General features: G+C 28.8%; 1 protein-coding gene across 3 annotated transcripts; it reads left to right on the top strand.

Annotated features, from left to right (window-relative positions):
* The first annotated feature begins 3,689 nt into the window (after positions 1-3,689).
* LOC107453328 (mitochondrial import inner membrane translocase subunit Tim21) lies at positions 3,690-18,202 on the top strand. 3 transcript variants are annotated; one of them, XM_016070117.4, is made up of 6 exons: positions 3,690-3,795; positions 5,487-5,711; positions 10,281-10,343; positions 16,069-16,240; positions 16,413-16,512; positions 18,048-18,202. In XM_016070117.4, the coding sequence occupies exons 2-6, from the start codon at positions 5,489-5,491 to the stop codon at positions 18,180-18,182; spliced, it is 693 nt and encodes a 230-aa protein (XP_015925603.1). In that variant the 5' UTR covers positions 3,690-3,795; positions 5,487-5,488; the 3' UTR covers positions 18,183-18,202. The 3 variants fall into 3 exon arrangements, with proteins under 3 accessions (XP_015925603.1, XP_015925594.1, XP_071043458.1); XM_016070108.3 differs by having other exon boundaries at positions 3,782-4,010; XM_071187357.1 differs by lacking the exon at positions 3,690-3,795 and adding an exon at positions 5,237-5,300.
* The last annotated feature ends 84 nt before the right edge of the window (positions 18,203-18,286 follow it).

Here is an 18,286-nt window from a genome sequence, read left to right as displayed (position 1 = left end):
TTTCTTATCCTCCCCACAGATACAATTAATAGAATCTGTGTATTTATTTCTTTTCAAACGCATATAAAGGCCCTCAAAATGAGTTATTCACAATCGCAACACTTTAATACGCCCTCTAGTGGGATGGAAATTATCAGGCTACAATTTATTATGTTTGCATTTAAATCTATCAAAATCATCGGTAGAGCTCATCGCTTTTTTTTCCAGCAACAAATGAAAAGCAAATTTTTATAAGGAAAGGGCAGAAGAACTTGAAAAAAAAAACGATCCAGAACATTGGTAAATCTCTCAGAAACAGAACGAGCCCAACATTTGAAGAACAATTTTTCCATAATTTTTACCTTTCTAATATCAACAAACTAAAAACCAATACTTTCCAATTTCATGATCGCATACAGTAACAGATGTTTATATTACGGTAAAATACATTTTTTTTTTCAATCCATTATAAATTAAAGTGAAGTTATTTACTTCCCCATTGCTTATTTCATTCCAATGAATAAATGTGATTTCAGAACGTGTAGGGCAGTACTAGATATATACTTCTTTACAGAATAGTATATACTTTCTGTATCTATATAATTCCGAAAACAACAATAAATGATCATCTGAATTATTTGAAATAGTATAATTTTTGTTAATTATTAATAAATTTTTATCGCCTTCTTAGCAAGTATTTTTTAATTTTGAATGATCTATTTCAACTAGAATTCAGCTTCTCTGTTTTTAAGTAACATATTGATATTCATATCGAGATCTTTCAATTAAGAAATTTTATTGCGTGGTATATATGTCATCTTAAGGTATTGGTGGGATAATCTATGTTTATATTATTTGAGAATAAATTTTTCAAACGAAGAACATTTCATTTCGAAATTCTCCGGATTTATAAAGCAGGCAAGTGTTATGATTTTTATAATACGAAATTTTCTTGTAAATGAAGTTTTTCTAATTTGATGAGAGTTCTCTACAGAATGGTTTTCTACATCTGATTAAAAACTTCAAGACTGAAAATGATTTTATTTCAATATGAAGAATTTTTATAATCGTTATTTTTCATCGTAAATATTCTTTATTTTACGCTTTTTAGCTTATAAATCTTACAATTATAAGATCTTACAATAATGAGATCTTACAATTATAGAAAAAATTTTGTGTGGTATGTCATCTTAAATTAATGAAAAGATAATCTATGTCTGTATTATTTGAGAATAAAATTTTCAAACGAAGAACATTTCAATATGGAATTCTTCGGATTTATGAAGCAGGTAAGTGTTATGATTTATTTAATAATAAAAAATTTACTTGTAAATAACTTTTGTCTAATTTGATGATAATTGTCAATTGAATGATTTTCTGCGTCTGATTAAGAACTTTAAAAGAAAAAAAAGAAAGAAAGAAATTTTTTATTCCCATATAAGGAATTTTTGGAATCATTTTTTTTTTCTTTTATCGTAAGCAATCTTTATTTTATTTTTTATTTTTTTTAGTTTATAAATAATGATTTTTTATTGAAACTTTAAATTTCTTAATAAAAATTATTGTCATTTCAATAAAAATTATTGTCACTTTAATTTTAACATTATGTGTTTCCATATACTTTTTGCATACTTAAATGTTTGAAGTAATATGATTCAGCAAGGTATGGAATGTAAAGTTTAAATAGGCCTTTCATATTAGACCATTAAATTTGATAGAACGATTTCGCAGGCATTAGGTTTTAACTGTAATAAGAAGAGACATATTTTTTTTCTGCTTACTTACAAATATTTTTCCTATATGTATTGGATGTTCCTTCTCTAAAAAGTGATTCTATTTTGTGTTCGCTTGTATAAGAAAGAATATAAAGCAGTTTTCTTTTTTAAATTTAATAAGCCACAATAAAGAAGAAACGTTACCTTGCTACACTGAAGAAATCTCCATTGCAACTGATGATCGTGTTGTTCTACTAGCATTCATTCGTCTCAAATGACAACGCCTCCTATAGGTCATTGCATTCGCGAATACTGTTTGACATATATATAAATTAAAATAGGAATTTACTTATACAGGGCCCAAAGAGACATGGAGTTTAAAATGTTAAAAAAAATCAAAATAAAATAAATTATAAATAAAAAAAAGGCCGAAAAAAATTTAATTTAATTTTTAAACTAAAAATTAAAAATAACATTCGCGAACGCAACAACTTATAGCGGGCGTTGTTATTTGAGACAAGGGACTGCTAGCAGAACAACTCGACCATCAGTTGCACTGGAGATTTCTTCTGTGCAGCATGGTAACGTTCCTTCCTTATTGTGTCTTATTAAATTTTAAACAGAAAAATGTTTGATATTCTTTCTTTTGCAAGCGTTCTATTAAATTTAATGATCTAATATAAAAGGTCTGTTTAAACTTTGTATCCCAAACTTTTCTGAATCACCTTACTTCAAACATTAAAATATGCAAAAAGTATACGGAAACGCATAATGTTAAAACATTTAATTTTGCAAAAACAGTTTTTTGACAATGATTTTCATCAAAAAATTTAAAGTTTCAATAAAAAAAAATTATTTTTAAACTAAAAAAAAACTAAAATAAAGAATGCTTTAAAGCAAAAAACGATACCAGAAATTTCTTACATTGAAATAAAATATTTTCATATTGTTTCTGTTTTTTCAGTCTTAAAGCTCTTAATCAGACGTAGATAATCATTCTGTTGAGAATTATCATCTAATTAGACAAAAATTACTCGCAAGTAAATTTCTTATTATTATATAAATCATAACACTTACCTGCTTCATGAATCCGAAGAATTCCAAATTGAAATGTTCTTCGTTTGAGAATTTTATTCTCAAATAATTTATACGTAGATTATCTCTTCATTAATTTAAGATGGAATACCACGCAATAAAATTTTATGATAGTAAGATCTCGATATGAATTTTATCAACTTAAAAGCAATGAACTTATTTAACTTAAAAACAGAATAGCTGAATTCTGGTTGAAATTAAGCATTCAAAATTAAAATATACTTACAAAGCAAACGATAAAAATTTATTAACAATCAACGCAAATGATACTATTTCAAGTAATTCGGATAATTCTTCATTGTTGTTCTCCGTATTATATAAATACAGAAATATATACTATTCTATAAAGAAGAAGAATATTCTATAACTGTTACATTTCTGCACATTCTGAAATCACATTTATTTATTGGAATGAAGTTAGCGATGTGGAATGAAATAATTTCTTTTTAATTTATAATGAATTGAAGACAGAACAAATGTATTTTACCTTAATACACACATCTTTAACAGTATGCGATCACGAAATCGGAAATTATAGGTTACAAGTTTGTTGATAATGGAAAGGGAAAAATTATTGAGAAATTGTTCTTCAAATGTTGGATGCGCTTTGTTTCCAAATCATTTACCAATGTTCTTGATCGTCTTTTAAATTCTTCTACATTTTCCTTGGGGAAATTGTGCTTCTTATTTGCTCCTAAAAGAGCGTTCTTCTCTACCAATGATTCTCGTAGAACTAAATGAGAACTTAGTAAATAAAAGCCTGAAAAGAAAGTCCCCGCTAGAGAGCGTTTTCAAGCGTTGCGATCGTGAATGCTGAAAACATCAATAAATTTTGCAGTATTTAAACTTTTTCAAAGGTTAGATTAGCAATTAATGTAAAACAGAGGGTGCGTCTTCTTTTGCAATATCAGTCTGAATAAACTCTTAACAGCTCTGATTGTTTTTGGTTGGCAGTGATCTATAGATTTCCGTTATCTCGAAACGAAAGAAATAGTCAACCGGAAGCGTAAGTTTAAAATGAATATAAACATGAATACTTAAAATTTTAGATTTAACTTCTTAATTTTGTACAATCCTGTTTTAATATGTAAAATAGAAAAGAAATTTTAAGGTTATTGATTAGGTCCGTCGGTACTAATCATATAAGTACTACTGATCTAAAAGAACTAAGTTTAAATCTAGATATAAAATTGTTGTTTCTGACTCGTTTTACTTCTTTAGGTAAATTTAATCTTATGTGAATTAAAGTATTACATTGATGTATATTTCATACCAATTGTGGGTTCATTGATAGATGTATAAAATATGCATCAATGTAATAATTGATTATATAAATAACATAATGTTTCTTTTAAGTAATTAAATATTCTCAGATACTGCACAATTCAGGTTTGGAGTAACTGGTTTGCTTTTTCTTCCTTTCTTTATTCCCAGTCATTGCCGATTCGGGAGCCTACATCAGATGTGAATCAGGCCTTCAATTTTGAATGGTTAAGACTCAATTCACTGAAGTCAATTTAGAAATATCACAAAATTTTGTATATTGAATCATTTCTCTTTTGTTAACATGTTTAATAGCAATTTGCTGATAATGATTTTTATTAAAAGCGTATTTGTAGTTTGCAATTATATTTCTGTGGTTTTTTAATTTAAAGACAGCAATAGAAACTAAAACTGATGAACGTATGATATTTTTTTAAAATCTTTTTCATAAACTATAGAAAAAGTTGTTATTACCTGTTTGATGAATGTAACTATTTTAAGTTGATACCCAATGAAGTGAAAGTGCTTACAGAAAAGATGAGTAAGCTGCCTAAATTGTTATGCCATAGCTCTAGTTAATGTTTAATTTATTTATTTTTCTAAAATGATTAAACACTTCTGCATTATATTGAGCTCCAATATTGCTTGATGGCATATTTGAAAAGGGACATCAATTTGTATTCGCAAATTTTCTTGATGATAAAATCATATTAAGATAACATTTTTCTTGCTTGTATAGTAATGGTGTAAAGTTTTTCATTGAATCATAAATTGTTTTATTTTAGTCTGTTTTATTTAGTCATTATACATTTATTAATAATCATAACTAAATTGTAATCATTGAAATATATTTTAATTATTTAAATTAATATAATTAATTTAATATCTCAGTTATTAATGAACATCTAAACTAATTGATTAAGCTTTAAATATCAATTCATTCATTTACTGTAACTTTTTGTTATATGTGTAGTTGATTACTCAGTTTGGGCATTAAAATAAAATTTTGGGTTTGTTTTGCTCTTAATTTGGCATAATCTTTGAAGACCTCTATAATGTATTTCTGATTATGAGGAAGAAGAATTAAATTTATTATGAAATTAAAATGTTAATGCTGTGTCCTTTCCTGTACAACAAACAGTTTTATTTTTGTAATGTTTTTTTTTTTTTTCTTTTTAGAAAAAAAAAGAGAAATACTGAGATAAGTTTTCCTTTGAACTTATCCATATGATTAATGCTTTATCAGAGGTTTGTTTTATAAAATGTTTATTTATTAGCCTAATTTCTACATATTCTGGGACCATTAATCAAGCTTTGGGTTTTTATCCTGCCTTAATAATTTGTCTGACTATTTTGAAATTTATCATTATTGTTATTTATCATATTATTGTTGAATACATTTTTGATGTAAAACTGTTAATTTTTCTTTTCTAGAAATGTTATCTCGATTGAATTTTATGCCTACAAGTTCAAGACCTTTTACACTGAGAACTTTAGCATGTTCATCTAACCGTCATCCTCCCAAAGAATCTGTCGTATATATGAAACCCCTGTCATTTTATGTTCATTACAGGTGGAAAAGTAGCAATGATAACCATGATAATGCAATTACTAGTCATAAAGAAAATGAACATGGCCAAATTACTGTTGCAGAGAAAGGTAAATATAGCTTTTACTTATTTTGTATATCAAAAATAATAATGATTAAATTAATAAAAATTTTAAGCTCACCATAAAAACTAAGAGGTAGTCCACGTTACAAATATCTCATCAGAACTAAACATAAATGACAAAATCGGTGCAGATAATACAGGAGTCAGTGTTAATAGTTGATATATAAGCATAAACATGAACCCCATTTCAAATATCTTTCGGTCAATTACAATATTTGACTTGTAGAATTTATTTTTTTATATATGAATAATTTGTAGCTTTTTTTTCTTGTTTTTTTTTTTTTTTTAAGATGCTTTAGAAATTAAAACAGTGGCTTCTGAATAAGTGAATTAAACGTTTGATTTCATTTAAGACTATATATATTAATACTTTAGTATGATTAAAATGAAATGCATTGATCTAGACGCTTTATATTAAAGGAATTTTTAAAATCTATTTCAGTTGAAGGTAGAGTAGTTACGAAAATGGAGCAGAGGTTTAATGAGACCGAAATGCACAGATATAGGTTTCACTACCAGTGGTTTGTCCAGGGTAAATTTACTGCCCTTAAGCAGTACTTTCGCAAATTCAATTTTAGGAAAAATGGTAGTTTCACAAAATACTTTTAACATAATTTCGAAAAATATTTAAATATTTTCTTATTTTACCATATTTTTGTGTTGATTTTTTAAATTTCACAAATTATGTCTAAATTTTCACAACATAGGTACCTCTCAAAAAAAAACTAGACAGACCCCTGACTACAATTAATCAGAATCAAAATCTGTATTAATATAAATAACAATTTTGTGATACGGGATGTGTAGTGTTATTAAGAAGTACTTATTTTCAATTTTTATTTTTTAAAAGCCCTTAAAGGAGCTTTTTTCATTTGGTGTTTTTAAAAAGAAATTAATTTTTCCTTTTCGAAAATGAGATATATTTTCTTTACCATGTTGATTTTCGCCATGAATTATGCAAAAAGCATGGTTTCACATTGTTCTATTTAACGTTTTCACTATTCATTCAACCACAATCCATTTCTGCTTATGGTCGGTCTGTAGCATATGAAAACGCTGATCATTATACTGAACTATATTCAGTGGGAGGGATTCTAGTACTCTCATGTGCAACTCAGCTGCATTTTGCAATATATTCTCATTTACAGGCTTCGCTTTCCACCCTCTTAAATTTAACCGAAAAATCTATCGAATTTTCGCTTATCACGGGGACCAACTAAACATTGTAAAATTTTAATAGCAAAAGAAAATTTTATTTCTCTTGTTAATTTCATTGATGGTGAAGCGTCTTCATCAATGGCAAGCTAACGGCTCACTATACTATTTATAGAATAGTACCATAATTTTTGAATTTGGCTTGAGGACCATTCACTAAGTACATATTTTTATGTCGATCCTCTGAGCAGTCAAGAATCACAGAGCTCTATCACCTCAAAATTTTCACCTCCCTTTTATTCATTTAATTTAATAAAGATAAGAATTAATTTAGATTTTTAAGCTTTAAATTTTTTACCTTATGAACCGTTCACTTTTTTAAAACTTTTATTGTATTTTTTTTTTTTTTTTTTTTTTTTTTTTTTTTTTTTTTTTTTTAAACTTATTACCATTGTATTATACCTTTGAAATTTTCAGTGCTCTTAATTTGTTTCAGGAGAAAACTTAATAATATTTAAGGACAAGATTTTAAAAAAATATGAAGTATCTGTATTTCAAATCTTTACAAAATACTTTAATTCATCTCTTAATCATTTGATTTTAAAACAATTGAACTAAAGTGTTTAATTATCTCAGATTTGTTAAATATTATGAGTGTAGAGACCATCTAATAATTTCTTTCTGACAAAAATGTTTAGCTTCAATTCTCATTGTATTTGCATTTCAAAATTATTTAATTTTTTTTAATCATTTCATTAAAGAAATATTAAACCAAATAGCAAATTTTAATAAAAAATTATTCGGGGGCAGTCACTAATTAACGTTTTTAATATAACTTAATTAAAGTTTTCTTAATTTGCTTAATTATTTGCCTATATTTATAAATTTTGGTATGATCAATAATATCAATCCTGTTAATGTTTTGTTGAATATGCTTTTATAAATAACATTTATTAATTCAGAAATTTAACAACAATATCATCTGAAAGTAAAATGACAGATTGGTAAGTCTGAGGAATCATCAGAGAAAACAAAATTCAGAAAAAAAGTCAGTGAATTGTCAGAGGAAAATGCAATTATACCCCAAAAACCAGGAATTATCTTTGTCACAGAATTCGACGCTCAATTCAAATTGCTGGATTTCACTCTTCCGTTTTTCGTAATGCCGTAATTTGCACTTGCGCAATGGGAGATTTTTTTTTTTTTTAAATTTCCGAACCAACCATCATAAATTGCATCTCCAAGATTCTTCTATTATTCTTAATTATTTCTGAGTGTTGTCAATTAGATGTCCGAGTTAAGGAACTTGAAACTTCTGCCTCAAGAGTATTGACATGTTAGATTTTTTTTAATCCGCTTTAGATACTCAATTTTTGTTATCCTTGATTTATTATGAGAAATTGTTTTATAATTTCAGATAATACATTGTTATTGCGATTAATTATTACACACAAAATGTTTTGTTTTTTTATCCTCTGTTATATTTATCTATTTGACATTGATTAACAAAACAGTATTTTTCAATTGAATAAATTCTGATTCTTTTTCATTCGCAAGTTTTGCTTGGTGTGGAATTACATCTGCTTTTGTTAAAAATCGTCTGATTTTATAAAAAAAATCTAAGAAAAAGATTGTTTATTAATCTAAGCATACAATTATTTATTACAAATAGCAGATGATTATTTTATGAAGCAGATTTCGGCTTTATTCTTTAAAAAGTGATACATTTGTGATACCACTGTGTTTTAGTTCTTTTTATTCAGAAATTTTAAGATTAAGTTTTTTTTTAATTCAGTTGATTTTATATTACCCTGCCTTGTCCAGAGTTTTAATATTTGTGTTGGCGCCTTTTCAACTATTGTTTCCATTTGGTAATTTTCAAGTGTTGTTTTTATTTAATTTGATTATTAAATTTTCCTTGTATTTTATAGTTTTCTTTTTTTTCTTATAATTAGATATGAAATATATTGCCTTTTTTATCATTGGTTTGTTTTATATTAGTTAAATTGATGATTTTAAATAAATCTTCACATAATAAATGTGTGAATTTTTTATTTTTTATACTTGATTTTCTTGTCTGAACTTGTAAATGTTTTTATTCTCTAAAAAGTTATTTTTCTACCTTTTTTTTTAAAATTTAGGAGATCTTATCTTCTTTTTTTTCTTATTATTTTTTAATGTGTTACTCTTTTAGTTTGTAATTTGGGTTTGATAAAATATCGATAAACGCCCCTTTTTGGCAAATCCAAAAAAAAGCAGATATTCAGACATCCAAGATAGTGATGGTTCAGAGCATTCCGGATAATTGGCTCTCAACTGTATATCTGTCTGTATTTTTATATATATATATATATTCTCTATATATATATATTCTAATTATATATGTATATTTAAACTATTTAAAAGGTTCTTATTTTTTGTTGAAAAATTTGGCTATGCTCATTGTTCTAAGAAAATATCAAATCATTCACTTTATTTATTGATTATTTCCAATATTTTCTGTTCAATTCATGTTTGCAACCTGATGAAATACGTAATCCTTGAGAAAATGTTTTGAATAGTATTACTGAGGGGGGAATTAAATTCTAATCTCAATAATAAAATTTTCTGGAATATCAAAACTGTTTACTTTATGCCTGATAAGCACAACACAAGCAATGGAATAGGCTAGGTGTTTTCTTGATTTTTTTTTCTAGTTTTAAGAAGCTTGTTATTGTTTAAGCTCAGTTATCTATCCACACGAATTTCAAACAAGAATAATTTATGATTAACTTAGAAAATGTGTTAGACCTCAAAATATTTTTAGAGTAGCAGGTTATCAAAATGTATAGTTTTTAAACAGATTTTTATTTCGTTAAAACTTCTATTAATTTTAATTTTTTTTTACTTAAAATTTCTGCAGAAGAAAGCAAAAACTTACATAGCATAAAAATTTTTATAAAATACGAAAACTTATTTTTTAAGCAAATATATATTGATAGTTATTTTAATATAAATTATCTTTGCCTGAAAAAGTAAAGAAGTTGGCTACCAAGCTATTTTTTCTGAGCAATAGTTTATGTTCAAAAACATGAAATGGCAACTATATTATGCAAATTATACTTTTAATAAATTTGGTTTAAACTGTGTTCTTGGCATTTACAGAAATCTTAGTGTTTAATGCACTTTGTTAACACAAGGTGGATTCTGTTCATCAGTATTCAACTTGAAGCATCTTTACCTTGTACATAAGCCAAAGCTATAAGTTTTCCAAATCCATTTGGCAGGCATTAACTATCACTGCATCAATACCATGTTTTAAATTTTTTTGTACTGAAACTTGCAATTGTTTCTTTTTGTATTGTTTTCATGTAAGTAATTTTCAATTATAACATATATAGATTTATCTATCTTTTTCTAGTGAAACAGACCACAAAAGATGCTGGCTATCTTGGAATAATCATTGCTGGTGTTGGTGTAACTGGTAGTTATTTTAGTCTCTGTTATTATTGTTCTAGCAATTTTTTTTAAGCTTTTTTTTTTCCTTAAAAGGTTTTTAAAATCTAATTTTAATTTAATTCTGTAAATTGTGACTAAAACTTTTATGTTAAACGTTAAATAAAATCGCTTGATTATACTCCTTTCATCAATTATTTTTTGGCAGTTATTTGATAAATTAATCCAATACCATAGCTGCCAACTCTTACAGGAACTTATCGCCATTATTTGCATCTTTCCACACCCAGGCTAAAATCTGCTGCATTTTGGAAATCTGTTCATTAAATATTTCCTTCCTGATTTTTTATTACTCAAATGCTAGTTATATCATAATATTACTCAAATGCAAGTTATATCATTTTAGGAAAATATTGTATTATAAAATTCGGGATTTTAAAATCCGTGTACAAGTTCAAACCACTAACTGGTCAACAAGACTGTGGATTTACGATGGAATTTGTTTGAATTGAGCATGGAAAAAAAACCAACAGATTTACAATGGAATTTTTCTAGCTCAGAAATTGAAATTTGCAATAAAAGCAAATTAAAAATTATATGACATTAAAAACTGTATAAGAAAGTTAGCAATAACTGTCAAAAAGGCAATAAACAAGACCATGAATCGACACAAATCAACCTTGTAAAAATAAACTAATATTAACACTATATGTAATATGTACCGTAATTTCGCGGAGACAGGCCGCGGCGTTATTTAAAACTTGAAAATTTAATAAAAAGGCGTATCTGACGGGGCGGCCTATATAGCATTACTTTTTTTTTCATATAGCATTATTTTAGAAAATTTTGCCTTATAGAAACCCCACTGGAAATTTCATCATAATTTTTTCCACCTGTTACTTATGCTTTTTATTTATTTTTTCATCTTTAATGTTACTCCAAAGAATGGTCAACGCACCTGGAATTTCCTCCTCCCCCATGTTTCTTAGAATCACTTTCTGGAAACCGCTATCTGCAAGAGAACAAAAGTTTCTCTTTCCCTTTTGCCATAGAAACAGCAGTTGAGTGCAGGGGACAGGCGTGGAGTAGTGAAGCATAAATCAGAAAGGAATGAATAAGGAAAATCAGGGTGGTGCCAGTGATGACATTCACTGTGAAACAAAAGCTAACCCTCCCTGTTTTTTTCCAGGAAATATGTCTCTTCCACTTGTTATGGTTTCATCAGTAAGTATCCACTCCCCTTTTTTCAGCTGTTTGTTAAAAACATGTGAATGAATGGTGCCAATGAGCTTGAGATAACCTTGAATATTCTTACAATTCAAGAAGAATTTCTAACTTTCAACTCAAGGTCAGGGAAGAAAGGAAGAAGCAATGTGGGAGAATTTTACACCCTCCTAGGCAGAGTCAGTAAATAAAAAAGAGCTGTTTTCTGAAGTCTCATTTGAGAAAAGAAAGTAGGGGAAGATAGAAACATGTTTTAAATGTTTGGGAGGGGAGCGCTTTTTCTTGGATTTTTTTTTCATTGCTCGTATTTCTTCCTTAAGTGTTCGATCATCTTCTTCCTTAGCTTTTTTTTTTATTGTTTAATCTTCAATTTGATCTTCTGTTGCGTTTTTGTTTAGTTAATATTTTTTGTCGTTAATATTTTGTTCCGTTAATATTTTTGTCTCATTAATTTTTTTGTTATTTTGTTTTATTTAAATTTCAACATAACTTGTTTTTAAGTTATATATTTCAAATGCCTCCCATTAAGAGGAAAAGTTATACGGCTGCATTTAAACTTTCAGCAATTAAAAGAGCTGAAGAAATTGGAAATCGGGCTGCTCGAGAATTTGATGTAGATGAACGGAGCATACGAAGGTGGAAGTCTGAAAAGGGTGTCTTGGCTACTCTGCCCAAAACTAAGCGTGCTCGGCGCTGTTGGGTGGCCAGTGCTGGAGGATAACCTGGCGGCATGGGTAAAGGAGCAGAGAGCCAAAGGGTTGCCCCTCTCTACTGTTTGAATTCGCATGCAAGCGAAATTAATTGCTTCACAGATGGGAATTCCAGATTTTAAAGGAGGCCCGAATTGGTGCTTCCGATTCATGAAGAGAAAGAACTTGTCAGTGAGGAAAAAAACAACAGTAGGTCAACGATTGCCTATTGATTGGATTGAAAAAAAGGCTTCTTTTTTAACTTTTGTATCGAAAAAGATGGAGGAACGTGGACTTAATCACAGACAATTGATAAATATGGATGAGGTTCCGCTTTCCTTTGACTGCCTTCCAAACAAGACTGTGGAAGAAACAGGAACTAAGTCCGTGGCCATAGTAACCCCTGGCCACAAAAAAATGTCCTTCACCTGTGTGCTTGGGTGTTCCGCAACGGGGGAGAAGCTTCCCCCGTTGTTGATCTTCAAAAGGAAAACAATACCAAAGGGTAATTTTCCTCAAGAGGTGATAATTAGAGCCAACGAAAAGGGGTGGATGTGCGAGGATATGATGCTGCAGTGGCTGGATTTGGTATATTGGAGGAGGAAAGGTGCTTTTTTCCAGCCACGCAGATTATTAATCCTTGACTCGCTACGTTCCCATAAAGTGGGCTCTATCAAAGATTTGTGCAAAAAACAATTGTCCACGGAACTTGCTATTAACCCTGGCGGCCTAACAAAGGTGCTGCAACCTCTTGACCTCACTATGAACGGGATTTTCAAACAAGAAGTGAGGCGGCTGTGGGAAAACTGGATGGAGCTCGGCATCCACTCCTATACTAAATCTGGACGCATGCAGCGGGCAAATTATGATGAGGTCGCCGCATGGGTGTTGCAAGCGTGGAAAGCTGTGAAAAAGGAAACCGTAATAAACGGTTTCAAGAAAGCCGAACTCGTATCAGGGGGAAATGAAACCGAAAGTGATGAAAGTGCTAGTGACGGGGATGACCCGGAAATAAACAATGAACTAATGAACTTATTTTGCTCCGATACTGAGAGCTCAGATTTTGAAGGTTTTTAACCGCTGGATTTATATGTGATTATATTTGATATCTGGATATGTGCTATATGAATAAATGTTAGTTTTTCTTTGCACAAAATTTGTTTGGACTTATCGTTTAATGCTGATTTAGAGGTAAGATCGTTTTATTTTTAAAAATTTTAATACTTATTTTAATGCTTTTTGTTACATTGATTATTTAATTCATATTTTAATGGTTACTTCAAATTAAAATTAGAAAATGCTTAATATTTACTTAGAATGTTATTGAAATCCATTTTAGTAGTATCGTTTAATTTTTTTGTGTATTTAATATCCTTTTATTGGTTTCTTATTTAACTATTTAAGTTATATATATATATATGCGTATATAGAACATGTTTTAAGTCTGTAATCAATACCTGCTTTGATATAGTATAATCCGGCGCGGCGTGTCCGACGAATTTTTTATTTTTGCCAATTTTTGAGGGCGCGGCGTGTATACCAGGGTGGCGTTTCTCCGCGAAATTACGGTACTTAATATTATATATACTATAATAAATTAGTATGTCATAATAAAATTGAATTAAAAACGATATTTTAAACACTGTAAAAATTGTGATTACTGCGGGAAAAATTTATTAATGATCAAGCACGAATTGGTGCAAAAAAAGTGATTACTCAAGCGAAAATTAGCACATCATAATAAGAAAAATAATGGAATTTCTAGTATCTTATATGATTCCTTAACAATGACGGCTAATAAATGAGCAAAAAAGTATGTGAAATGCATTGCAAAGGAGCCAGCAGTGTGGCACGAAAGTATTAAAAAGTTAATGCTATAATACACAATAATCGAAATTTTTTGGTGTAATAAAATTGAAGACAAATTAACAATTTTAAAAATCAAGGAATATGTTGCAATAACAGTCATAAAACAAGATCATGTAAAATGGGATAACTTAGCATAGTTGGAATAAATGTAATTACATTTCTTGTAAAAAAATGCAGCTTTAAAAAAATGCAGCTCTAAAATGCAGCTTTATTGAGGAATTTTATACTAAATAATCAATTTCTTATATAAGTGAAGATGGCAATCTAAAGGCCCTTTATAGTGGCAACATAGTTTGAAAATTTTTTAATGCTTTTGGGGAAAAAAACATCCGTTTTCAAGGAACAATGAGTTTGTAGATACTTTTGAATTGTTTGCACAGATTTTTTTCTTTGTATTATTTTGTATATTTTATATATTTATGCTATCCTAGCTAGATGTAACAATCCCTGTGGTCTAAATGAAAATGGATGTTATAATTTAAGGTTTTGTTTTGATGATTTCGAGCAGCCATTATCTCTAAATAACATAACATATTATAGAGTATTTCAAAGTCTTAGCAAAACTAAAATCAGGATGTGCATGAATACTATGAGTTCTAACTCCAAAATAAACCACCTACTATAAGAATTCTTGTAAAGAGTGAATAAAGTTTTCAAAAAGAACAATATAATTAATGAATTTATTGAACCCTTTATAAGGAAATTTGCAAAAGTTTTAAATACATCTAAGATACTTCGATTTCCACACAAAGATATAAGATACAATACTTCTAATTCTCAAAAAAGAAAAGTAATTGATATTTCACCATCTCTTTAATTTCAAGTTTTTCATAGGACCATGTTAAATAACATTCTTTGCTGTCAGCAAAATCTGCAATCAAGGTAAACAATCTGAGCTCTCACTAACATGGGTAAACACAACAGAATCCTGCTGTAATGGACAAACAATTAACCATTTGCATGTATATGCATGCACAGAACTGTGACACTACAGCTGCAGTGTTGGTAGAATGAAATGGTGCTTACTTTTCAAACGTGTCTCATATAAATGGTCCAATCACTCTTTCATCATTCATGGAAAATTGTAAATGTTTCATATTTGTTGAACAGTAACATAGAAAGAAATAGTCATTCGAGTCATTTCCTTGAGACTTATGCTGTCCATTGATTCATTGTCAATAAGAAAGTGCTTGTTTTAAAAACTTAAAAATGCATCTGTTTTTGGATTAATTTTCTTTGAATGACGCCCGATTGCTGAGTGGTAGCGCTTCACACTCCCGCCCCACAGGTCCTGGGTTCGATCCTCGGGCCGGGCAAGGTTGACTCAACCTTTCATCCCTTTAGTGGGTCGATAAATGAGTACCAGCATGCTTTAGAACTAAACACTAGGGGGTTCCGCGTTCGGCTGGCCACCTGACTGGAACATCTGCTCCTGCACCCCAGTGCCCAATGTCAAGAAAACTGAGATGGGCACAGTAGGCCCTGGCCCTCTATGGGCTGTTGCACCACTGAGTTTAGTTTTTCTTTGAATGACAAAAAGGGAAGTTTTGTTTGTTCCATTGGAATAAATGGTTCAGTTTGGGCATTCTAATGGAGATAAAAAAATAACAACACTTCTATGGAACAGCAAATGGGACTTAATGTATGGGTTATTATATTGAAAGGGTCATACTAAAGAGTATAGGCTGTGTTTAATAAGTAAATGTGATTAAAGCTCTTGTGTTTTACTATTCAAAGCCAAAACTAGGTCCTCTTAACATTCATAATTTGTTTCTATGGGGATTTTTATTGTATGTACTTAATTGAAACCCAGTTACTGATTTTGCTAAAATCTGTAATGTGTGGATTTATTGAAAAATATATCATTTTAATGTTTTAATTTTATAGAAGAAAATGTATGACTTTTTTTTACTCTATTTTGTTATTTGTTTTTTTAATGCAAAGTGTATTTAATGCTTTTAATACTTTCAGGCATTATGTTCTATGCCATTTTCAGAGAGTTGTTTTCGCGTCAAAGCCCAAATTCTGTGTACAGTAGTGCATTGAAACTATGCCGTAATGAGCCCAGTGTCGTTGATACACTTGGGGAACCAATTAAGGGTTATGGTGAACTATCATCTCGTGGTCGACGACGTCATGTTAGGTAACATATTAATTCTTTTTTTATTTACATTTACTTAGGTCATGTTAAAGAGATTAGTATATATTAATTACCATTGAAGCCAACTTGAAATTTTAGCTATAATTTTTTAAACCTGGCCAAAATTTGACATATCGCTTCTGATTGTAATTTATATATGTATTAAATGTTGCAGCCATTTTGAATATGAAAAGGATGGAAAAAACTATATGCGATTAAAGTTCTACGTAGAAGGTACAAGAAAAACTGGGACTGTACACTTAGAAATGGTTGAGGTAAGTGAGTTAATATAGTTTGAAGTGTTATGAGCAAATAAGAGAGCACTATTTTTAATGTATTATGTTTTAAATAAAAACTCTCCACTCCTTTCACCTGTCAAACAGTGCAGGCAACTCTTTATGTGGCTATTGTTATGGACTGGCAGCTATCAAAATGTTATATCTCTTAACAATAACAGTAAACAAGCATAATAACATAACAGTAAAATAACATACAAGTAAACAAAAGAAATTAAACTGTGTCCTTTGTGCCGCATGCCTTTTTGTTTCTTCTAATATTTACATTAAAAAGTACTTTCATTTGTCATTTTTCTTCCCAAATTGTACATTTTAAATAAGCTTTGTCTCTATCAACTTCCAATGCAAATCATTTCAGTTCATAGAGGTATTTAACATTTCATTTAGTATATTATTATTAATAAAGTTGTTCAATTTTATCAGTATTTCAGGGTGTAAATATCCATATCACTCATCCCTGTTCTGTTTTTTAGTCAATGTAATTCTTTCTAAAACATGTCAATTTTTAGATTTATTTTAATTGTTTTTTATTTTATGCTAAATCTAGTGTTTAGCAGACATGACAATATTTTTAGAGACTCTTTTGCCCTTGCCAAGGAAAATAAAAAAACCACAGTTCAAGTGCCTTTAGGCAAAGCTATAATTTTAAACTATATATATACTATCTTGCCGTACAGAATTATTTTTGCATTACAGTGAACAAATAGCATAAATATTTAAAAAGTTATTAAACTTTTTTAAAAAAATTGTCTACCCGGAAGAAGATTATCAAAATCAATAAATAATGCCCAATTTTTGCAAATTTTTCGAAGCCTAGATAATTTAGCATTAGAGTAAGTTTTGAAATATTAGAAAATAAGGTCACTAACACTTTTCACTTTTACTAAACTGTGGCTTTAATTATTAACATTGAAGGCACTGGTTAATGATAGTCTAAATTTGACCTAATTATCATGAATAACTATTGCAAACTCACAGCAATTATTAAACGAGCATATTATTCTCGAAAAAATATGATTTCATGTGAGGATTGAGCCTTTGAAAAGCAGTCTTAAAACACATTTAATTGGCAAACCTCACAGAAACTTGATTGCAATTATGTTACTTGTTAAAATCAGATTAATAATTTAATAACAAACTGAAATAATGGTGATAAAATTGTTTGTAGTAAACAAAAATAATGTATTTATTATTTTTAATAAAGGCTGCTGGAAATGAATAATAATTTTTTTTAATATCTAAGCTATGAAATAGTAGAGAGGATTTAAAACGAGGCAGACTCAACCTAGATTATTGCAAACAAAGTTTTTTTTTCTCTTTAATTTTCTGAAAACGTTTTAAGTCCTCTCTGTTTCACCAGTGGTTAAGTTGTTAATGTGAATTTGGGCTAGCAACCAATTCAATAAAATTTTTCAACTCAATCATATCTTGAAAGAAAAAATTTCTTTCTTTTTTGCAATAGAATGTATTGATGTATTAAAGTTATTAATCACTTAATTTCTTTTCTTATGTAGGATGATAAATCAAAATTCCAGTACCGATATTTATTTGTAGATGTTGATGGATATCCAAAAAAGACAATTATTTTGAAAGACAACAGACATTTAGATGGAAATTTTGATAATAGTGAATTAAATTTATTAAAATAAAGGTTTGTTTTTCATACTTACCAATGTTATCCTTTTGTTATTCGTTATTGTTGTTTTTAATTAGTAATGTAAAAATAACCATTTTTTAACAAGAAGACAAATTT

The sequence above is a fragment of the Parasteatoda tepidariorum genome, chromosome X1, assembly GCF_043381705.1.
Source record: "Parasteatoda tepidariorum isolate YZ-2023 chromosome X1, CAS_Ptep_4.0, whole genome shotgun sequence".
NCBI lineage: Eukaryota > Metazoa > Arthropoda > Arachnida > Araneae > Theridiidae > Parasteatoda > Parasteatoda tepidariorum.
The sequence above is the reverse complement of the archived record's forward strand: the minus strand, read 5'-3'. Positions and strand labels throughout refer to the sequence as shown.